The 23,444-nt window shown below is 40.0% G+C and overlaps 1 protein-coding gene and 1 non-coding gene across 2 annotated transcripts in view; both read right to left on the reverse strand.

Annotated features, from left to right (window-relative positions):
• Positions 1–3,554: 3,554 nt before the first annotated feature.
• LOC145418749 (dnaJ homolog subfamily B member 12) overlaps positions 3,555–23,444 on the reverse strand; it is a 37,033-nt gene continuing 17,143 nt past the window's right edge. The window contains exons 5-7 of the mRNA XM_080287084.1: positions 16,491–16,764; positions 7,652–7,815; positions 3,555–3,858 (exon numbers count right to left, since the gene is read on the reverse strand). Coding sequence (XP_080143210.1) covers positions 3,746–3,858; positions 7,652–7,815; positions 16,491–16,764 — 551 coding nt within the window. The 3' untranslated portion in view covers positions 3,555–3,745. The remainder of the gene's footprint in view (positions 3,859–7,651; positions 7,816–16,490; positions 16,765–23,444) is intronic.
• On the reverse strand, positions 5,259–5,377 carry LOC145418852 (5S ribosomal RNA). Its single transcript, XR_013900755.1, has one exon. It is a non-coding gene; the product is annotated as a 5S ribosomal RNA (ribosomal RNA).

Consider the following 23,444-nt stretch of genomic DNA (forward strand, 5'->3'; position numbering starts at 1 on the left):
GTGTGGGAAATGGGAGAGGGTGGAAGAAGATTAGCCCCTTAAGGATGAGGATGTACTCTGTGTTTATTATGGCTCACTACAGATAAGGTACCTTTATTCCGCAAAGAGACCCTTCAGCATGAGTGACTCCGATACTTCTCCAGTAACAACCCAAGAATTCTCCGTATTTTAACTAATGCCAGATTATTTACTTGTACTTAGCTTTGGGGGGCAGAGGTTAACAGGTATATTATTAAAGCTTCAATCATTAAGTGTACATAATCTCTGAAAATTTGACAGTCATTGTGAAACCAATATCAAGGGTGGTTTGGCTTCCTGTAACTCTGCTGAAACTGAATATGCTCTGTAATGTGATATGCAGATGTAACCACATTCAGTTCTCACACATGTTCCATAAATGACTTGGAAACTGTGACATGCATTATTCACCACCTACTCAGTAACAACCTCTGCACTCCACTAATGTGATTTTTTGTTTTTGTCAGTTCACCACTAAACAATATTACTCAATCTATGAAGGATCTCTTGCACTGAGAGAGTTAATGAGGTATATAGAGGTGGGTCCTGTTATATGGGCATCTGTTATATGAAAAATTGACGGTAAGAGAATGGCAAGTTAAGGCCAGTTCACACAAGCTAAATCGCGGCCATTTTTTTTGCTGATTTGCGGAGAAAAAAATCCCGATTTCTGCATTTCTCCCGGAAAGGTGTTCACACGTACGGGGACTGCAGAAGCAGGATCGTGGTAACAGTGTTTACAAATAAAATGGATCACCATACTCATACAAGGTGTGTAGCTTTTGCTCTTGCATTTTTCCTACTTCAAGATGAACCCTCACAGCTGTGATTTAGCTTGTGTGAACAGGCCACTGTCACTCAGCTTTCCGGTGGCTTCAGGGGCCGCATGCATGAATATTCTTAAGCATAAAATTGTGTATAAGATTTTTTGTGTATACCTTTAACTCATACTTAAATAATCTACTTTCATACTCATGCTCATGCCAGATACACCCAAATTGGAATGAACGTTAAAGTGAGATTAGTAGCAGTAGTAGTGTAAACACAAGATGTCGTATTCGTCTTCGTTCCCAGAGTTTTGCCTTGTTCAGTGCTTCCATTTAAACGCGTCTGGCTTCTTCTTCCTGATTCCGGAGAGAAAAAAAAAAAGTCTCTCCATACAGGCAAAAAAAAAAAAAGGCAGCCGGAATTTCTACCAGGGAGCAAATTTCCGCAAAAAACGACCACAATTTTCCTCGTGTGAACCAGCCATTAGACCCATATATGGTGATTGGAGCAGGGTCTGCTAACCTAATCCTATTTTCCCCTTAAGTTATGCTTTCTGTTATAAGAGTTTCCACGATCCTTTTTTCCGATGCGTCATACGAGTTTCCACTATCCGATCGGTCCTCCATTGACATATCCCACTCATATAACAAGACCGACCTGCATCTATACTCTGTTTTTTTTTTTACTGAGGCGAAGATGCACTTGATAGGCTGGTGATGCCCGGCTGGATGCAGCTTGTCCGAATAACATTGCTGCATTTCAAATAATTACCGGTAATGTGAATCAAAACTTTGTGACTAAGTTAAATCGAACTATGTTATTCACACACATTGCATTCAGCCAGTCATCACCAACCTGTCAAGTGCATCTTCGCCTTGATGAAAAAAAAACTGAGTACTTCCCCAGCTCATGAAGTCCCTCCTTAACCAAATCGTCTGTAGACAGTCATAATAAAAACATAAAGTAGACCATCAGACTGAAGAGATTACAACTATGACTATGAGCCTGACAGGTTAAGGTGGATGTACGATGCAGGAAGGCAGCTGGGAGGAGTGCGTGGAATGGCGAGGACAGGGGGAGGGGAGAGGAAGATAGACTGAGGGGGGGAAAGGGGGCAGGGAAAGTTTTGAGACAAGGAGGGGATAATCAACCTCGGATTAGTTGTTTGAAAGACAGACGTGGCCCTCAAGTTAATGGCTGTGTGCAGGCAAAACAAAAACAACTTGAATTCCTTAAATCCAAGAAACATTTTTTTTTTTCTTTTTTTTATTCCTGCCATCTCAATACAACTTTAATCACCTGCCATCTCAATACAATTTTAGTCACTTTAAAAAACATCCCTGGTACTGATGAGACAGGTGTATGGTCACTCCAGTCCCTGCAGTTCAAAATGTTTCTCCAAAGCAGAATGAAATAGTCTAGAGGCAGCAAGAAAAGGGTAAAAAAAAATGTCACCTCAGTGTCCAGGTTAAGTGATGCATGCCAGTGATAATGGAAAAAAATAATAATAATAAGTTGCTTTCTGATTTCATACTGACTTCATGAATCATAAGCAATTTTCAGTCAAAAATAAAAAATAATTTCATCAGCAACTTAACACATTCATCCTGCGACATTTCTCTTCTGGTACTATGTTCTTCCTCAAGTAGCAAGAAAAACTGGGAAATCCGTCATCAGATTGAATGTCTTAAGAGCGAAACATCATCACCCTGATCCACTTTCCCATTTCAAATTAGGGTAGACTATACTCATTTCACCTTAACCTGAGCCACATTCTCAGTCTTTACAACTTACTTTACACAGTTCAAAGGCAGACTAGGACAGTGCTATGGCTCTACAACCCATCCATAGAACTTCTTCTAGACTAGCATCATTCTAGTGTTAATCTCTTACCTTTGTTACATTAAGCATTCAATAGAGAGGGTGGCAATATTTGGCCAAGTTAAAGTAAAACTATAGGTACCAACTAATCATTTCAATTTGGGACTGTTTTTCTTTATGGCATTTAAATTTACCGCTGTCAGATGGTTTTATTCAGCTTTGATGGCAAGGCTTCTTATAACAAAGGGGTTAATGAATGCTAAGTCTAACCTCTCCAGCCATTAACTGAGCATAAAGTAGTCTACAATATTTGTCAGGTTAGAAGGAGTGGAGTATAACAGCTTTACTTAAAATATGGCAACTTTAAATAAAGCTTACCTTAAAGGTGTGAAAGAAGGCATGTGGAGAATAAGAGCAGAACAACATTCTGGGTGACATCCTTTTTAGATTTCGTTGATACCAGATGCTTCTATTTAGCTAAAGAAGGACCTCTACTATACTCATTTTACTCTACCTTGGCCCACTTTTTCATTCTTTTGCAGCATATTTCATGTAGTCAATGGCAGATAAAAAGAATATCGTGAATCTACATTCTTTCCGTAGCATTTCTTCAAGACAAATACTGTATCATATTCTAGTGCTAATGTATTCTTGCAACTCAGCATTCAAGAGATGGCAATTTTAGATCAAGGTGGTATAAAATAAGTACAGGAGAGAGGTTAATGAAGGCTACATCTAACTCCTCCAGTTCACAGTCTCTCATAAACTGAATAGGGTTGTCACGAAAAGGAGAGAATAATATGAAAAGATGTCCCCTGTCTCAAATGGATAAAGGTTCTGGCAGTTGGCTGAGGGTGATTTAATGATTCTGAAAAAAGTCAAATACAGACTAAACAGGGAAAATGTAGCAGTTTTGAAGGGAGGGGAAAAATGTGTGTGCCTGGAGGTATCAAAGGCTGGGTGAGGAAAAATAAGCAGATTTAAAGATACTGGATATATGATTGTGGAAAATATAGCAGTTTTGAAGGAAGGCAAAACACGCAAGTTTAAAGGTAACTGATGGCTTAGATGACTGGCTGGGGGTGATATAGTGGGTTTGAAGGTAGGCTATGAATGGCAAGGCTACACTAAACATCACCTATGAACTATAGAGGCTCTGCAGGGAGTCACAGGAAGGCGTACGCAGTTCCTGAGCTCTCTTGAACATCTGAGCGTCTCCAAACGATCGGGCTCTCCATATCATATTTTCCTCTGTAAAGTAAAATACAATGAAGGACGGTTAGTACTGAGGTCTGTGGAACATTGCAAGAGACTGTGCCATTTTTTACATTCACGTCAACATCATCATCATCACCATCATCAATCTAATTTTTTTTTTCCCCACCTACAGATGGAGTGAGATAGGATCCAAAAAATGGGCTAAACAATTATTCACAATCCATTCAAGCTCCCGGCATCCTGATTCCACCTCACATATCTTACCATCAGCTTCTGTTTTCCTGAACTTTTCTTTAGTGATACACTTACAGGTCTGATAGAGAGTCAATCTACTGACCCAAATTAAAACCCACTGTCATGTGCTCTTCCATGCATACCTCATCTAACTAACATTTCTATTATGAAGTGAAAATTGAGTACAAGTAGTGAAAGACAGGGAATTTTTAAGGTTTCAAAATTACAGGGTGGACAAATGACATACCGAGTATTTAAGAACAGTAAAAGAGAAATGCAGGATACCCCAAAAGACGTAGAGGCATTATATAACGTGATCTGTGACAATGATTTTATGATATGGACTTTTATTTTCTCCAATCATTATTTCATAACATGATAATATAATTTAAATATGTGAAGAAAAAGAGTGGGTGCATTTAGGTAAGAGACTTCTAGATGGTTGTGTTTTTTACAGTCTTGTGCAGGATGCTTTTGTCAGTCTCCAATAGGACTCCATGCACCATGGCCACCCACCATCACCTGCTTCGTTAGAATGTTTAATACAGTCTTACTTAGAAACATTTTTTTCACACCTATTTACATTCCAGAACTCTTCTTCTTGTGACCACATGGTTCCTAACTAACTCATTAATGGTGGCTAAGCACCACCATGCGCTGTACCTGGCACTGAAAGCACAATGGAAACATGAAAAATATTTACTCTCAAGGAAAGGTAAATATACTGAACAAACTACGGCATCATGTGGGCTCATCTACTACGTCACAAACAGTGACCACAGCATTCCAACAATCACACCAAGAGTTAGCTGTGTTCTGACAAATACAGGCTTTCAGAGTGTGGTGAAAAGCTGAACAACCAGTCCTCTGTTATTCCTTCATTCTCCTTGGTCACTGCACAATTTTCATATCCACTCGATTGCTCTCTCTCCTCCATATTTCAACATTTGCCACACACGTAGTCAGTTCCTGGTGCCTTCCTCATTCTGATCTTTACAGTGCCTCACACACTTCTATCTTGCTGATCCCTTCCTCTCTCTCCTTGCTTCTCTTCTTCCATCCATTCTCCAAACACTTATTCATTCATTCATTCATTGCCAGACGCCATGTATCCCAGACGGGGTGGCCAAGGGCTTAGAGTTAATTGTTTTACAGGGAGGGGCACTAATCCTCCACCAACCCCACTTGACACGTAGGGATGCCAACAGCATCTGGTGTTCCCAGGCAGTCACCCATCCAAGTACTAACCAGACCCAACGTTGCTTAACTTCGCTGATCGGACGGGAAGCGGTGTACTCAACGTGGTATGGCCCTAAATTCATCTCTTGCACTCTACAGCCCATTCATGTGCGCTTTTGGCCTGTTTATTTCACTCTCTTGACCACTAGCATTCTGTGACTTTTATCCTTCACTCTGCATTACTACCTCCCCTGTCACTCTTACTTTTCTTCCCTTAGCTTCTTACATTCCCTCCAATTTACATGCCGGCTTCTTCCAAACTCCTCATCCATTTTTCTTTTTTTTTTAACTCTCACTAGTCTCTTCAACCCTTACCTTCTGTTCATCTCTTTCATCTTTTAATCTCCCTCATTTACTCTATTTTTCCATCTTATCATTGCCCCCTCCCCACCTCCCATTTTTTTTTTTTTTTTATCAGATTGTTTTACCTCCTCACTCCACCATACTGTTCCTCTTACCTCCTCATCCTCGGTATCATGTCACAGTGGAAATTCCTAATGTGAACACCTTACACCTTCCTCTTCCTATATCTGGCCCCCTGTCCAGTTGACTCTCTACTTTCCCCATGTACTCCTCCCTTTATCCTTCCTCTTGCAGCAGCTAATTCAATGCATCTTTTCTGTACTTCTACCTTTACCCCTCCTCCTGTTAACAGTTCATCTATATTACCTGTACAGCATATCAAAGCCTAAAGAGATCACTGTAAGCAAATTTCACACTCACATCAACTAATGTAATCTTTCTAAGCTTGTCTGTAAACTTAACAAGATCTTTCAAAGTTAACCAAACAATCATGTGAAAACCAAGTGAGATCTCTCTTAGCAAGCCTCACAACACTATCAAAACCTAATACAGTACACTCAACCCCCTGCTACTGCACCTAACTGGTTACAGCAAACACGCTTGATAGCTGAATTTGTGAAAGATGAATTGATGAATCAATGGGAAAATTTCTAACTGGTTTTTTGGTGGCCCATTTCTCTAACTTTTAACCACTTTATGCCTATGATTTCCAGCCAATCTCTCCTCCAACATGAAATAAAGCATTATTATATTAATAACAACATTATTATCAATAAATAAACAATATAAAAAGCCATCAAACTTACTTTTATAAGGATTAAGGAAGACCTGGGTGGTTTGAAGGGTTCTGAGGCTTGGGAGTGGCTTAGTTGCTGCCACAGCCCTCACAGGCCTGACTCTCCCTCCTCAAAATATTTTTTTAAAATAAATTCCTCTCACAGTAGACTCATTCACTCCAAACATCTTTGCTACACTTCTCTTTGTCTTGTCACGATCAATAAGCTTGCAGATTTCTAGTTTCTGGGCATATGTCAGGTTATTCATGGCTTTACCTCCCTTGAACTTCCCGCTGCCTTCTGCTCGGTGATGGTGGGTGGTTTTTTGTGCGGTCTGTCAGCCATTATATCACAAAAAAAAGAAAGGGAGGGGTGTACGGAATTCCTCTTTAATTGTCAGCACAGAGCTAACGCGCATTCAACTTAAGTGGCAGAGCAGTTGGGGAGCATCAGCCAATCACCAGCGGGGGTGCTCTGTGACGTAGGCGGATGATGTCGCACCAATCCGGTGTGGCGTTCACAACCTGGGTGCTTCAGATTCGATGCATGATAATGGTCTTTGGGTGTGTGACAGCATGTATGGTTGTGCATCTGATGTGTGCACAACAGCAGATAACCGCAATAGCTGAACGCACGATAACACGGGGTTGAGTGTACTGTACATTATATCGTCACCCTCATAAAGAAACTGCCTAAGTCATTTCTTCTACTTTTCGGGAAATCGAAGAAAACCTGTCTCATATTCTTAATTTTCAATGGCTTAGGCAGAAACTTGAGGCGCATTTTAGACCACTCACACCCTAGACCTGACAAAGACAGCTATACCAATAGGTGCACCACATGAAGAATTGATTCAGGCAAAAATTAAGAAATCACCGAAAAATGACTTAGGCAGTTTCTTTATGAGGGTGACGATATGCAGTTCTCACTATGCCAAGCTGAGTTCAATATCATAACTTTTTCCATACAACTGGTACTTAAAACCGTGAGAAAATAGCAATACAGATTTACAAGTCGCAATGGAACTATAATGGGCAATTTTAATATCATTTACTATGGATTTCATGGCACAAAGGAATATCAGCAATGGAAAAATACAATGAAAACTTCCTGGTAATAAGATTCTTTCACAGTTAAATTCCAAAGTTTCATGAGGGGAAAGAAAAAAAAAAAAAAATCATTCCTAAGTGTACTCTCTCAAAACCATGCCAAAACCTACCAAGATCTTCCTCTGGTAATTTCCGCAAGGGCATACCGGTACAAAGAACACTTACTATAGTTTTTCTCTTTAAAGCAAGCGTTTCTAAGCGTGGACACGTAGTCTTCTTCCACGTGTTGCTCTAACCGCCTGATACTGCCCTGATATTCGGTGGAAAAGTCCGGCTTGACATAGAAGGTCACACCCAGGTTGGACGTTGTCCGCTGCACGCTGTACTTGCTGCCAGTGGACAAAACAAGAATCAATCATTAGTATTATCATCCTGACCTTCTTGCCAACTACCATATTAAAAAAATTTGAACTCCCCATTTACTGTCCATATTTCAGTATCATAAAATAATCCATTGGTGTAAAGGGATAACAAAATTCCTTGAGATATGCTAAGTCTATCTAGCGTTCTCTCCTTGTTCACCCCTAAAATCAGAGCACCTGAAGCTTACCACATCCTTAGCTTACCTTTGACACCACTGCACCTCATGTGTACCCATTTGTTGCAAACGTAAGACTGAACTGCTCCTCAAACCCTTCCAACACACAGCACATGGCCACACAACTCCCAAAATCCACTCAATTACCACTTTCATTCTGTCCACATTCATTTTAAGTCCCTTTGTATTTCATCTCTCCACCTCCTAATCCTCCCCCAACAAAGAGCATACTGGGTAACTCTTACACATATAAATGTTTACGATTATACTCTCCAACAAACTTTAAGGTATAGTGGGCCTCATATATCACAACAAATCACTGACTAATCGAATTCTTAGTAACTCTGGAGACAACACCTCTACCTTAGTGGTTTATTCTGTACATCTCAGTATCCTCTTGCATGTTACTGGTGCAAAATAAATTGATACCAAAACATTAGAAGTAACATATGGGAGAATGTTATGGTATAATAGGCAAAATTAATCACTAACAGAGGTAGTTCAATGCCTTCTATGCCACCCCAAATAGTTTTTCTCTTTAAAGCTCTGTTGTCTGGTTATATAATTATCTCTGCACCAAGCCGAACCTGAGGACATTTTTTTTCACTTTATTCTAGCTAATATCAGACAAGTTTATTCAGCCTGGGAGAACCCCCTCAAAGTGATGGAACTCGCGAATGCTACATCTAATCCCCCTAGTTCAAAAAGCATTACAAAACTGAATATAATCATCTGTAGAGCAGCAAGAACAAAATAAAAAAAAAAGACATCCTTAGGCCAAAGAGGTTAAGGCCTGTCTCTCCAGCAAAGTCTCTCCCCAAATGAATCAGTGCGAGTCAATTAATACCACAATGTTAACTCCTTGAATCTGGTGAATACACTGTGCTTTATCATTGTAATCTCAAGACATTTTTAATCAACTTGGAAGGATTCAACTTAGGGGATATCTCTGGTAGTGAAGGGGTTAACGAATCCTATATCTCATCCTGTTTAGTTTGAAAAATCTCTACTAAGATGAACAGAATCATTTGCTGGGAGCCAGAATATGCGTCACTGGACTGAAATGGCATTTGACTGATTGACAGTAATTTTCCTACAAAATATACATGACCAATTTACTGTTAAAAGGCTATATAATATTGTAATGCTCAAGGGAGGCCTACTCTATAATTCACAAAAGAACAATGCCATCAGTGTTAACATTGTAAATTTAAAACACTAAACCATCAACAGGGAAATACAATACTATGCATTATGCACTAACAGGAAAAGTAATTTGGAGGAAAAAATGATCAAACAAAATGAGGAAGAAACAACTCAAATGATTTCATACTGTCAAAACAGTGATTTAAGTATTATATATTTAGCAAGTGTCTGTTTTTATTAGGGCAAATTCAGCTCTGCAGAGAAAAATATTTTGATTCGCATAAACTCTGACTGCTATGTAGCACTCAGCCCCAAGATCTCTTACAATTTTTTCTAGTAACAATTGTATTCAGTTCAGAAAGGATTTCTCAAGGTAGAAGGTTTAAATTTAGCTATCATTTGTCCCTTGAGCATGACGGGTCTTTTCTAGGTTAAATAAAATCTAGAGGCATCAAGGACAAATAAGAATACGACATGACAGTGAAAGGAGTAATACTGTATAATAAATGACGGATGCAGTTTCTTTCAACTAAAGAGTATTACTGAGTGGTAATCTGATTAAAATGCTTCAGTGTACCAAGGTGGTGAATTAATGTAAACAATCCTTGCAGTGTGTATGGTGATGGTGCTGAATGCTTATCTGCAGAGAGTTGTAAAACAAGGAATATCTTGTTATCAGTTGATTACAGTAAATCCTGCATTCATTTCTTTCCTTCCAATGATCAGTTATTAGCAAAGCTGAGAGGAATATCTTGCTTTCAGTTATCGGCTTCAGCTCTCATTTAGTTTAAAAAATCTTGCTTTCACTTATTTGGTTCAATTATCCATTATTTGCAAGCTGAGTTGGAAGATCTTGTTTTCAGTTATCACTTTCAGTCTGTGCTTTAGCCACAAATCAAAGAGGAAATGAAACATAATACTGAGAAAAAAAAGTTTATTAACAGAAAACAAGAAATTCCAACAGTGCTGAGAAACAATGATAAAACAGACTTAACATGCATTGAAAAAATAAATCCTATTAAATTATATGTCCTGGTTATATTATTCTTGCTGCCACCACACAATATTATTCAGCTTAGGAGAGCAGCCTGGCAGAGGAGGGGTTCATGATGGCTATAATTAACCCTTCCAATTCAAAAACTCTATCCCAAGGTAAATAAAATCATGCGGATCACAGGAATAAAATAATAGATGTCATTAAATACGAAGGGGTTAAGTACGAGGCACAACTTGGGTAGAAAAGGACTTAAATTAGCAGTCTAAAAAAAGATACATGTGGAATAATGGTATAAGCAGCCAATGGCACTGAAGTAAAAGCAGGATTTGAGGTTGTACTTATACTGGCTCTGAGGATTGTGTGATGCCTCTTCCTTGGTGATTTATTCTGCACATTACAGCCTGCATTCTCATCAGTTAGTGAGGCTCCATAACATCTCTTCCTTAGCAATTTATTTTTGGATATGGCTAGCTAACATAATTCATACAGAATATGGTAATATTAAAATAATTTAAATAACTCAAAAGAATACAGTATAGCAAGATGTAATTTTCATCATTCATTTCATCATCCAATCATGCGTTGCCCCCATGAGGAGCGTAGGAGCCCGGGGCTAGGCAAGTTGGTCCTGACATTTAAGATCAGTGACCAGCCTCACTCATCCCTGAGTGGCATTATGTGAGCAATTAACTCTAACCACCCCTTGGATATAAACCTTCATCGGGTCAATCCGATTGTAATAAGCAAAATAATTCTTACAAAGAGGAGTTAGGGATTTTTCTTAACCCACAAGAATAGAGGCCTACATCTCTATTTCTTGCTATGTCACTGATATAAAGTACGTCTATATTAAAATGATATACCGTAAATAGCATAAAAGTGAATGCCAAGTTGTAGTAGGGGGATCAACAAACATCCCCTATGCCACCTACAGTATAACCCTCCTTATCATATATTCCCTGTTGTTAATGGCATCTGTTTTTGCAAGAGGAATGAGACACAAGGGGAGACTATGTACTCTTTGTCTGTTTGTGCAAGAGGAATGAGACACAAGGGGAGACTACGTACTCTCTGTCTGTTTGTGCAAGAGGAATGAGACACAAGGGAGACAATGTACTCTTTGTCTGTTTGTGCAAGAGGAATGAGACACAAGGGAGACTATGTACTCTTTGTCTGTTTGTGCAAGAGGAATGAGACACAAGGGGAGACTATGTACTCTTTGTGCAAAAGGAATGAGACACAAGGGAAACTATGTACTCTTTGTTTCCTTGTCTCTCCTGTAGAGAAAACAAATAGCTCATCATGTGGTAGGTGGTGGCGACCATCATCCACTCACTTGATATAGTGCTGCCTACTACTTCCTTAGCCTTTATCATTCTTTTTCTGTGTCTGTCCTCCTCTCTTCCTATTTCTCCCATCTTTCCTGTCACATCTTATTGCTTTTCTTTCCTTTACAGGTGGCTTTACATTGAGTGACAAGCCAAATGGTTTCCTGCAAACCAAGAAACCATTTACAACGCTGGGTGGTAACCATATAACCAAACCATACGTGCTCCCTATGTGTCAACAAGTGGGTTGGTGGAAGGTTAGTGTCCCTCCCCGTAAAACAAATAACTCAGAGTCAAATGGCCACCCCTTATGGGATTGTGGCATCTGGCAATAGATAGATAGATAGATAGATGAGTTTCCTTTTGCAAATAAGTATTGTACTTGCGGAAAGAACTAGACACTGAAAGATTCTGTCCTCTCCTCTTCCCTCCAGCAAAAAACAAATGGAGTTGTGATAAAGTGACTAAGTCTGTTTGTGAATCCCTGAATTCATAATTTTATATGATCACACTTTCACCATAAACTGATATTACAGTACCATCTCTATTAGGAAGAATGCTTTTTTTTTCTTCTTCTTTCTTATCCCTTTGCTGAGGTAATGGAAGACACAACCAACATTAAAAATTACTGTACTGTATTAAAGTAGCTTTTTAGGTACTCCATAGTGTTTATGTACTCTTAAATTCCATTCATAGAAGTTTAGTAGGCAATTAAGGCACTCCAATCGGACTGGGCAGATGCAGGTTTATATCCAAGGGGTGGTTGGGGTTTACTGCTCATGTAATGCCACTCAGGGATGAGTGAGGCTGGTCACTCCAATCTTAAATGTCAGGACCAACTCGCCTAGCCCTGAGCTCCTATGCTCCTCATGGGGCAACACAGGATCAGATGATGATACGATTTGATGAAATTTAAGTACAGCAATAGAGGCCAATATTTCTTCAATATACATAATATTTAACCAATGAACAGTTGCTTGGTCATGCATGTACTTTATGAGTACATTCTGGCTTATACCAATGATTTAGTGAGTTTAAAAAACCTCAAATCAAGGGTCTGGGGAAAAAAAAAAAATACATATGTTTCACTTGAAATAAATCATAATTAAATAATTTCAATGAATGCATGTATCATCCATTATGAAGGTATTACTAGTCACAAGGATTTAAAATAATGCTACTGTATGTCTTTTGTCATGTCTCGCTCTTCTCTACCTGATGACAGGATGAAGGCACTCTGGTGATTAATTTGTAATACCTACAGCATATGATAAAAATTCGTTTTGTTTCATTTTTAAAGGCTTCAATATGCTTGCATGCGATGGCCTTGGTCACGTCATTGCGGATCTTCATGTTACTCAATCTCTGGCAGCTTCCCTATTCATTCCCTTATCCCTGAGGTCACACTCAATGACCTCGTCCCAGGTCTTTTTCAGTCTACTTCTTGCAACCATACCCCCAACATTAACACTTCTCACTTTCTGCACCCATTTATCATCCCCCATCCTCTCCACATGGCCAAACCATCTCTATATACCTCTCCATCACAACACCGATGCATTCCAGTCCCGTCCTACCTCTCAACCCCTCCATTGTAAACCTAGCCTGCCCCCACCTCCAGGCTTCACAATCAAGGACACACTGCACCTCCACCTACTCAGTGTCATTTCCGTACATTTGAGCCTGTGAATATCCTCTTCCTTTACCGCCCAGGTCTCACTACCATACAGCATTACACTCCTAACACATGCATCATATTAAGATACTTTAGCACGGAGGGAGAGCCCCCTCAATGTCAAGAGAGGCAACAGCTCTCCTAACTTTGCCCAACCACTCCACACTCTAGCCAAAGAGCTAGCTCCGGCCCCACCTCCAGCACATAACGTGTCTCAAATAACAAAGCTCTTCCACACACTCAAGAGACCCACCAGCAAGATCAATCCTTACACGCCTGACAATTTCCACAAGCTTTGACACACCACACACGTGAAATCAGCATTATCTAGCAGTCTACCTCAAATACCACTACATCTCTTATACACCCACTTGTCACAAACACTGCACAAGATGGAATTACTTCTCACGTCCTTGTGGCAAATCACAGATGGCCACTCTCCCTCTTCTTTGACAGTACTGCCACCAGCTTGAGATACCATCACTTTTGTTTTATCTGCATTTACTCTTAAGCCCTTGTGTCCCATACCATCTCTCCACTTCCTAAATCTTTCCTCTGCCTCCTTTTCATTCTCTACAATGAACACTAGATCACAGGCATACAACACCTTCCCAGGGAGTCCACTTCTGAAGTCACGTGAGAGGGCTTCAAGTACCGCGATAAACAAGGGGCTCAGGACCGACCCCTGATGCACACCAACATTCAAGGAAAACTCATCACTCAAATCTCCATTCACTCTCACATGTATGCGAGCATCCACATACATAAGTCTATCCAGCCACTCCTGGATCCCAAGTTTTCTCACTGTCTACATCACCACCTCCCTAGGGACTCTGTCAAGGCCTTCTCCAAATCAACAATAACAAAGTACAGATCCCTTTTCATTCCTATATATTTTTCCCGAAATTGATAAAAATGACTAATATCAACGTATACAAGTAAAGCATTATCCTTTACTGAACTGTTAATAATCCTGAACACCAATCAACTGCATATAGCAGACACCAAAAAAAAACGAATTTTAAGGAGACAATTATTTTTGTTATGGCTCCGAGTAAAAAATGAACGACTCACAGGAACTAACTAGTATGCACCCAGAGAACACAATTAAAGATTTAATGCTATAATTCCTCTTTCCTACTAGATCAGTACTTTGTCTCACACTGTCAACTAATTCTATGGTCTTAGCCTGTCCTTCTACACAATCTCAAAAAGCAAATACTGTACTTCCCTTGACACCAGTAAGATTTTTGGTTTATTCCTGCATCTGGATTTGGATCCACCTCAAAATCTAATTAACTCTTCCTTGACACACTGCCTATCTCTCCACCAGACTGCATTAAAATCTGACAACCTTAAGTGATCTCTTGTACAAAAACAGGCAAGGGTGGATACATAACCTCTCTCCAAATCAATGGCAGAGATAACTAATGTCAATTTAGAGCTATAAATATATCTAAAACGAGTGTGTTTCAACAAGATCCCTATCCCCTTTGAACTTGGTTGCTGGCCAACTGTAGTCAGAGTGAAGGGTACTTTGTAATGCTATCAAATGACCAATTAAATAAATACTGGGTGATGGTCAACTTAATCGGCTAAAGGAGATACTGGTCTAACTACTACTGCAGAGAATCAAGATACACAAGTCAGTGAAGCTTTGCAATAAACGAATAGTGCTTATTACAAGTGCAGTACTGAAACACTATATTTCTTTAACCTAAACTTGGCCTAGATTTTCAACCTTATGCGGCTTAGCTCACACTGCTCAATGGCAGAATATGAGAATACTACTTCTCTATATCTTTTGTGACTAGCATCATATTCTAGTGGTTTGCTGAGCATTCTTGGCCTAGATTTTCATCCTTATGCAGCATAGTTCACACAGCTCAATGGCAGAATATGACAATGCTGCTTCTCTATATCTTTTGTGGCTACCATCATATTCTAGTGGTAAGCTGAGCATTCAAGATGGGGATATGGCTTTAGATCAAGTTAAAGTGTTGTACATACTTTTGTAAAGGACGGGGAAGGCACTGTTTATTGGGCAGAAGTCAACAGTTCATGTCAATTACCTTCACTTAGCAGATATTCTTGTCCTTTCACAGATCAATGGCAAAGTAAGGCAATGCTATGGCTCTACCTCCTCTCTGACTTGCACCATATGGTAGTGTTAATCTCTTGTTACATCTCAGTATTCAAAATGGAGATGGAAACTAAAGGCAATACTATGGCTTCACATGCTTTTCACTGAACTTCTTTGTGACTAACACTGTAACCATCGTTAACCTCGTCACAGCAAGACATTCAGAATGGAGAGATGGCAATCTTGGGACAAGTGGATGGTGTATGGCACTGACAATAGTTTGTCCAGATCTCATCTATAATGGGATGCTTAACCAGACACAACTGGAACATTCTCACAACTCTAATACAGTACTAAGTCATGGTTATATGAAATTCAATGAGCCTTAGTTCAGGAAGGAACGAGCCTCTGGGTTCCTAGTCATATCAACTCTATAATCTGACAACACCTGGCCATAAACCAAACTGAAAAAGTTATGATATCTTTGTCAGGTTGCACGAGACAAGCTGAAAAAGACCTGGGACATGGTCACAGAGTGTGACCTCAGGGATAAGGGACTGAATATGATGACTACCAGAGATCGAGCAGTGTGGTGAGTTGTCACGAAGTGACCAAGGCCGATGCATGCAAACTTGTTGGAGCCTTCATGAACAATTCGATATAAATGATAAAAGCAAACGTGCTAGAGTAACTAAGCAGTAATGATGTAAGCTGACAAGGCACCAGTATGACTAGCAAAGTGACTAGTCTGACAGACAAAACTACTGGGTAGGAAAAAAGAGCAAGCAGTTATAATTTACCATTCCTTATGATGGAAACTTTGTATTTTATTCTGGCCTGCCCCAGAAAATTTATACAGTATCACAGCTTAAGACTGTCTTGTTTGGAAGGGTTAAAAAGGGGCTTTTATTAACACGGGTTAGAAACAGTCTTCATTAAATCTCTGCATTATGACTGGTCTCATCAATGCTAAACAAGGCTGTCTGGTGCTAGCGGGAAGGGAAAAAAAAAAAAAAATCAAGGTGGAACAGTAAAAAACCAACTGTATTACCTGGCAACAGTTTTCACAGATTTAAGTGGACAATTAAAGTTGTGGGGGAGAGCTTGTACATAGGACTGGACAAGACAACAAGACAGCATAGAAAAATTAATCATCGGGGTGAAGGGGTAAAAACTAACCGTGTACTACCTGCCAGCAGCCGCGTATAATTTGTACAGAATGAAAAGTACAATTAACCTGGTGGGGGACAGCGAGTAGGTGGGGTCTGAAGAAAGGAACGACGAGGCCAGGGAGAGTAGGAGGATGAGGAGGAGCGGCATCAGCTGGAGGAAGACGGAAAGATTGGACTGCTCCGCGTGCCCGGCCTGGTGGTGGTGTGGGTGTCCTCGTCCGTACCCGCGACCTCCGCCTCTGTGGTGCTCCCAGCGTCCGTCCCGTCTCACGTAAACATTCCCACCCGGGTACCCTCCACCGAAGAACATGTTGAACAGCTCCTCTGCCGTCATGTCACCTGAGGAGGAAATAATGTTAATGTTTACATCAGTACTTCATCACCATCTTTTTTCTTTTCTTCTTCATCATCATCGCCTTCATCATCATTGTTGTTATCACCATCCTCCTCCTCCTCCTCCTCCTCATCATCATCATCATCATCATCATCATCATCATCATCACCAACATTATCATCATCATTTCAACTACTTTTTCCCACCTAAGGAATGGGTGAGGTATATCCCAGAAAGCAAGGAGAGAAACACACAATACAGGAGGAACTGAACAGCATGCCCAATGCAATGGGCCACACACTCATTCACTCACCATTCAAGCACCTGGAACCCCAACTCCAACTCACTGTATTAGATATCTATGGAGGTATCTTTAAACTCTTGGTTACAATGATTTTTTTTTTCTTTTTCTTTTTTTTTTATATTCAGGCAGTTACCATACCTTTTATTCAACAAATACGAGGTGCTTTGATGGCAATTTCTAACCCCTCCAATTCAAATTGCCTCTCTGAAGCTGAATAAATTTGTATGGTGATGCAATAACACGAGAAATTGGACTGGTTTAATAAATACCTCAGCACTAGACATAAAGTGCTCAAGAATGAAGGCAGACATGCACCAAGACACCAGAAAGTGAGATTTCAATAACACTTTTGACCTGACCCAGCAACGTACACTTTCTTCTTCTTACCACCAGCTTAGTTTAGTCATCTTCGGACAGACCTCAGGTAGTTAATAGCTTGACCTGTTCTTTATCGACCCCTCCCCCCTCTGTAAACACTACGTTCACCCCCCATACCGACCTGACAGCTCCCCCTCCCGTAGTGTGAGGGGCAGTGGATGTTTTTTAGCCACGTCCAAATTATTCACTCTTTGTGATTTGTTTGATTACTGATGATCACATAACCTAACATGATGGTGCTATTGTAAAAAAAAATGATTATAAAATAACTCATTCCATAAGTTTACATATCTTATGCTAAAGTAGTTACCCAGGTAACTAGTGTATAAAACGCCTTTAAAAAAGTCATGCACAGATGAAGAGGTTATTTATTTACCTTGTAAGTTCACATGTGACGGTGATGGCGACCCTGACTCACTTGTTGCCGAGTGTGTGGCATCACTAAGCTCGCTACTGATTTCCTCCTCCTCCTCACTCACATCAATAAGCTCGCTACTAATTTCCTCCTCCTCCTCACTCACATCAATAACCTCGCTACTAATTTCCTCCTCCTCCTCACTCACATCAATAACCTCGCTACTAATTTCCTCCTCCTCCTCACTCACATCAATAACCTCGCTACTAATTTCCTCCTCCTCCTCACTCACATCAATAACCTCGCTACTAATTTCCTCCTCCTCCTCACTCACATCAACCTCACTATCATTTTCAGGATCATAGTCATCATCACTGTCATCTACTGACACATCAGACACTGCTGCATCATCATCTGATACATCTAAATAAGTATCCTCATGAGGAAGAAACTCGTCACTATCGGAATCCGCCAGTGACGCCATGAGAAAAATATCCTGTACACTCTCTCTCGTGGTCAAGTGCGTGGTAACTGACTCTAAGCCAGGCCACGGGGTGTAAATTTTGCTGTATGTCAGCAGAAAATATGATGCAATATCTGTAGTAGAAATTATAAATAAAATAATGATTGGTCTAAATGAGGTTACATCACAGAAGAGTGAGTAAGCCACTGGTGCCACCGCAACTCAGTCATGACGCAGCTTATGATGCCAGAATTCATCAGAACTTCGTCACAGTCTTTGTTGTAAAACACAGAGCTGTTGCTAACACAAGGTCCTCAGAAACAGCCTTACTGGGCCATCCTGAGGCCCATATGCTGCCTTCATTAGAGGGTATACCAGTGAACCATGGTTGCAGTTCAGGTGTCTCATGGGTGTTTACAAGTGATGTACGGGGGTACGTCAAAACACATTTCTGGTAAAGAAGGGGTTAATGAGGGCATATATCTAACCCCTCCAGCTTGTAAATTCTATACTGAAGCGAATAAAATCATCTCGAGAAAGAATAAATTGCTGTATAAAATACTTGATTGGACTTAAAGAGATAAAAGGAAGGAAAGATCTATATCCTGCTTGTATTTTCACATGAGGTGGAGCAAGAGGTGGACCGGTGCTGTATATGAATGTGGGTGGTGTGACCTGGAGGACGGGCAGCTTGATGGTGAAAGACAAGATGACAAACAGATAAAGATACCTGTACCTAGATATATTTTCAGGAGTTATCTGCCTTACTGCCTTCCTCCTTCCTGACCACCTCTTAACACCAACCTTATCTTTACATCATCCCCCATTCAACCCTTCCATTCCAATATATCATCATCATTGCCAGACGCCATGTATCCCAAACGGGGTGGCCAAGAGCTTAGAGTTAATTGTTTTACAGGGAGGGGCACTAATCCTCCACCAACCCCACTTGACACGTAGGGAGATATATACTGCCAGACAATTACATTCAGCCAAAGAATTTTCAAACTAGATGGATCACATACTGCCTTCATTAACCCCATCACATCAACAGGTCTTCCCTAAGCTGAATAAAATCACCTGGCAGTAGCAAGAACAAGTCACTAAAACAATCTGACTGAAAGGGTTCAAAATTGGGTGGGATGATTAAGAAATAGGAAAACGAAGGGGACAGAAGTAACACAACTATCAACAATGTCTATCTATCTAACAAAAGCCAAACACTTTCATCCCAGAGAGGGTGAAAATAAACAGCCTCCAAGCCATGCTGTCCTCTGTCATCAGTCTGTCCTCCCACCAACTCATACCACCCTGATTCATCCAACAAATTATCAGTCAGGCAATATCCGTTCTCTACTCACTATCACTTACAAAAACCTCAGCTTCACCTCACATGAAAAACCACACAATATTTATTCAATCATTATTTTTTACTTTTAAGATGCAATTCACAAACACCAGTAAGGAGAGGGCTGGTGAGGGACGCCTTCATGTGGTGGCACTAATATAACTGGGCAACTCCACTACCCTTTTATATATATGTTCATCTTCATCCCTATCCCCTAAAGAGAGATGGTGCAGTGCAGGAGTGAGGAAACTTCAGTCTGCAGTCCACTTGATTTACATTTCACCTGAACCTGGGGCTACAACGACTACTACCAAGCTAAAAACAGGGGTGCAACCTTGTTAGGTGCACTGCAATACAATACGGACTTTCACCTCTATATCTTATCAACCCACTAAGCTTCTATGATGCACTTTGTTTTCTCACTCATTTACTACCCCTTCAATCAGATGGCTCTTTCCTATTATCTTCTTGCTACTTTCAGATGCTTTCACTCTACTCGGGAGACATCTAGTACTTAATGGATATAAAAGCGAAGAGAATGAAAAAACTGGCATGAGGGAGGGAGCAAATAAAAATGGAGAAAACACAATGAAGATACTGAATTATGGTAAACAGAAACTTATACGTGCAAGCAGAAGGAATGAAGATACAGTACTGCAACAGAAGGAATAAATACAAGCTATGAAACGTGTAAGACGTAAGTGTTATCACGCAACTGTTGGGTATTTTCTAGTTCTCATACATGCTGCCTGTCACTTGCATGACTTAAAATGATTAAATTAACTTGGGTTTCCTCTCTACAGTACACAGAATCTTGTGTGTTTGAAGAGTGTATCAGATTATCAAGTAAACATTAATCATTAGTTTTACAGTAGTATGAAGTGAGCAACATATCATAAACATATTCATCACATCATCAATATAATTCCCCTAAAAATGGAATGGGTGAAAAATTTTACCATATGTTTTGTGGATAAGCTGTATTTAGTATTTCAAGAACAATTTTGCTTCTGTTATAAAAATTCTCCATCACTGTCTACTTGAGATTACCAGCACAATAAAAAAAGTAGACATGTATCGGCATCTAAAATAACTTTTATTGTTTATGAAACGCAACTTCCCAATTCCTGGCTACTGGAGTGGATTCGAAGGTGTTTTGTTACTGTACCTGACTTGATGAGCCAGATATGTGCCAAGCAATACAAATAAATTACTTGAGAGGGGCATGGGGGGTGACATGGAGACAGACTAATCAACAATGAAGTGAAGGAACATTGTGGTGTTGATGTGGATGTGGTTGAATGTGACAGGAGAAACATTCTGAGATGGTTTGGCCATGTGGAGTGAATGGAGAATGACATGCTAACTAGAAGAATGTATGGGAGTAAGGTGAAGGGTATGAACAAGGACGAGATGGAGGGATGTGGTGGAGAGAGGGATGTATAATGGGGAGAACGAGGATATGATAAAGGGACCAAGTGAAGAGATAACAAGAGAGATGAGGGGTGTGAGTTGAAGGAAGGGCAACCTAATGGCAGAAAACAGGATGATACAGAGGCAATTTGTTTGTAGCCACCCCTTACAGGATTAAGGCATTTGGCTATTGACAGACAGGTACCCAACACCTTCCCATGACACAAACGGCAGTAATGACTCGCCAAAATTAATATGCATTACCATTCAGATGTTACAATCAGCAACTGACTTTACTCTCTGTCTTTTAAGGGGAATTCAGGGTTGGGATGATGATGATGATTATTTACCTTTGTTACATAAGACAACAATGAATCACTTCAAGGTCCTGTCTGCTTCACTTCAGTTAAATGAATACCAACACACATGGCACAGAACAAATGCCTCTACTGTACTCATTAGGTGTCTCCATATTTGACACATGAGCACAGGAAACAACCATCTGGCTACAGTGACTAAATATGAATATACAGGAGTAAACAGGCATGTTAAACTGGGAAAAATAAGATCATATTACATAAATAAAGAATAAAACACTGTGCATCTGGCTTCCTCTAGTATCAGCTGCTGACCCCTCTTCCGCATTATAACTTCTACAGAGTCTGCCAAAAACACTGCCTGATACAATAAGCATTATAATCTGTTCCCTATTACAATTATAACTTGCCATGACTCCCTTCCTTCCATAACTCCCCATACTCTCTAACTTCATCACCTGACCCAATAACCTGGAATGGACTAGAGAAGCAGCAGGTGATGGTGTTAGAGTGAGACAGTATGGGCAGGAGTGGAAAGGCGTAAGTTGTGGCTTAGTGTAATACTAATCTGGAAAGAACTATACACAACTACAGTCTGCTAAACACTGAAACTTTTCCCACAGACTAAACATTATAGTTGCCAAACATCTCAGTGTAACATACTTCCACCTTACAATCATTAATATCTAGGGTAAATAGTAATAATACCATTAAATAAAATAAATAAATACCTACCTCAAAATATACCAGCACTTACAGTCCCTCAAAACGAGAGAAAAAAATAAAACTACAAAAATACATGAATAAAAAAAAATAACTCGATAAAATAAAACAGACAAGATACAGACCTACCAAGTCTTGTTAATAATGACATGCCGGGAATGCAATGCTACCAACTGACTACTGTTAAAAAGGCTTTCCTGTTTTCTGTTTTCTTTATCCTAATTTTGCTGTCAATTTCACTGTTTACTTGCTGGAACCTTGTGATGGTGTTCCGTGTGTGCCAGAGGGGTGCTTGAGTGAGTTGCATTGTTTTACAGGGTTAGCAATCTCCTGTGTAAGGCTTGGGTTGTAGTGTCATCTCTTGCCTTTTGTAATGTGGTGTTTATTGTACTAATTATAATGTTAGAGTTCTTAATGTGCCTGTCTGTGTTGGTGATGGCTGTGTTGTTATGTGGTCTTAGGTGTTGTTCTGCTTCCCTGGTGAATTCTGTTTAGTCTGCTTTCTTGTGGTTTGTTTATATAAGTGTGTTATCACTCTGGTCTGGAGTGTATTCTTGTTGGGGTAACGATCAAGAGGTTATCTAAAGGGAGTTTGGGTTCCAAGGTCATGGGCAAAACGAATGTGATGTTGGGAAGAAGGTGGAGTGGCGTGCTTGGGGTGGAATCTATGCATTACTGTGATGCAGTCATCACAGTAATATTACAAAAACACATTCTGAGGACAAACCTTTATAAAGAAGTCTGCTTTTGCAAAAAATGGTACCTCAATAAAGGCTTCTTCTCAGATGGTGTTCATATTTATATAAGTGGCATGACCTGCTTGGAAATAAACCTGTAACTCTTAATTAAATCAAGCTATAGTGCTAACTCAACAAACATGCCACACCCTTCTTTCTCAAGCAACAAAAAGGATCAATAAAAAAACACAGGACTCGAAGCTTACACCTGCTCCTAAACCATGAACAAATACAGAAGTACTAGATAGATGCGGGAGCTTCATGATCCATATACAGTCTACTGAAGTTGCCAAAGTCTATGGGTATGCAGCAGGAGAGAGATCCAGGGAACTAACAGAGGGTTCTGCTAAAATGTATGGAAATGAAGCACCTTGTTTCTGAAAAACATCAGTCACAGCCAGACACAGCTCCTTGAAACGCTCCCACATCTAAACAGTAAGTGGTGGTGAAAGATTTAACCCCTTCAGTCTGAGCATATTATTTATATCTTATTCTTGCTGTACACTGATGATAAGGTTAGAATAGGTTACTGATTACAAGAAAGTCATTTGTAGTGATACGGTTAATGAAGTCTACTAAATTGAATACAATTATCTGGTGGATGCAAGAATAGAATATAAAACACATTACTGTACTGAAGAAGCTGA

This window comes from Coenobita brevimanus, chromosome 116, assembly GCF_032717465.1.
Source record: "Coenobita brevimanus isolate Jiangsu-jjx chromosome 116, ASM3271746v2, whole genome shotgun sequence".
Lineage (NCBI taxonomy): Eukaryota > Metazoa > Arthropoda > Malacostraca > Decapoda > Coenobitidae > Coenobita > Coenobita brevimanus.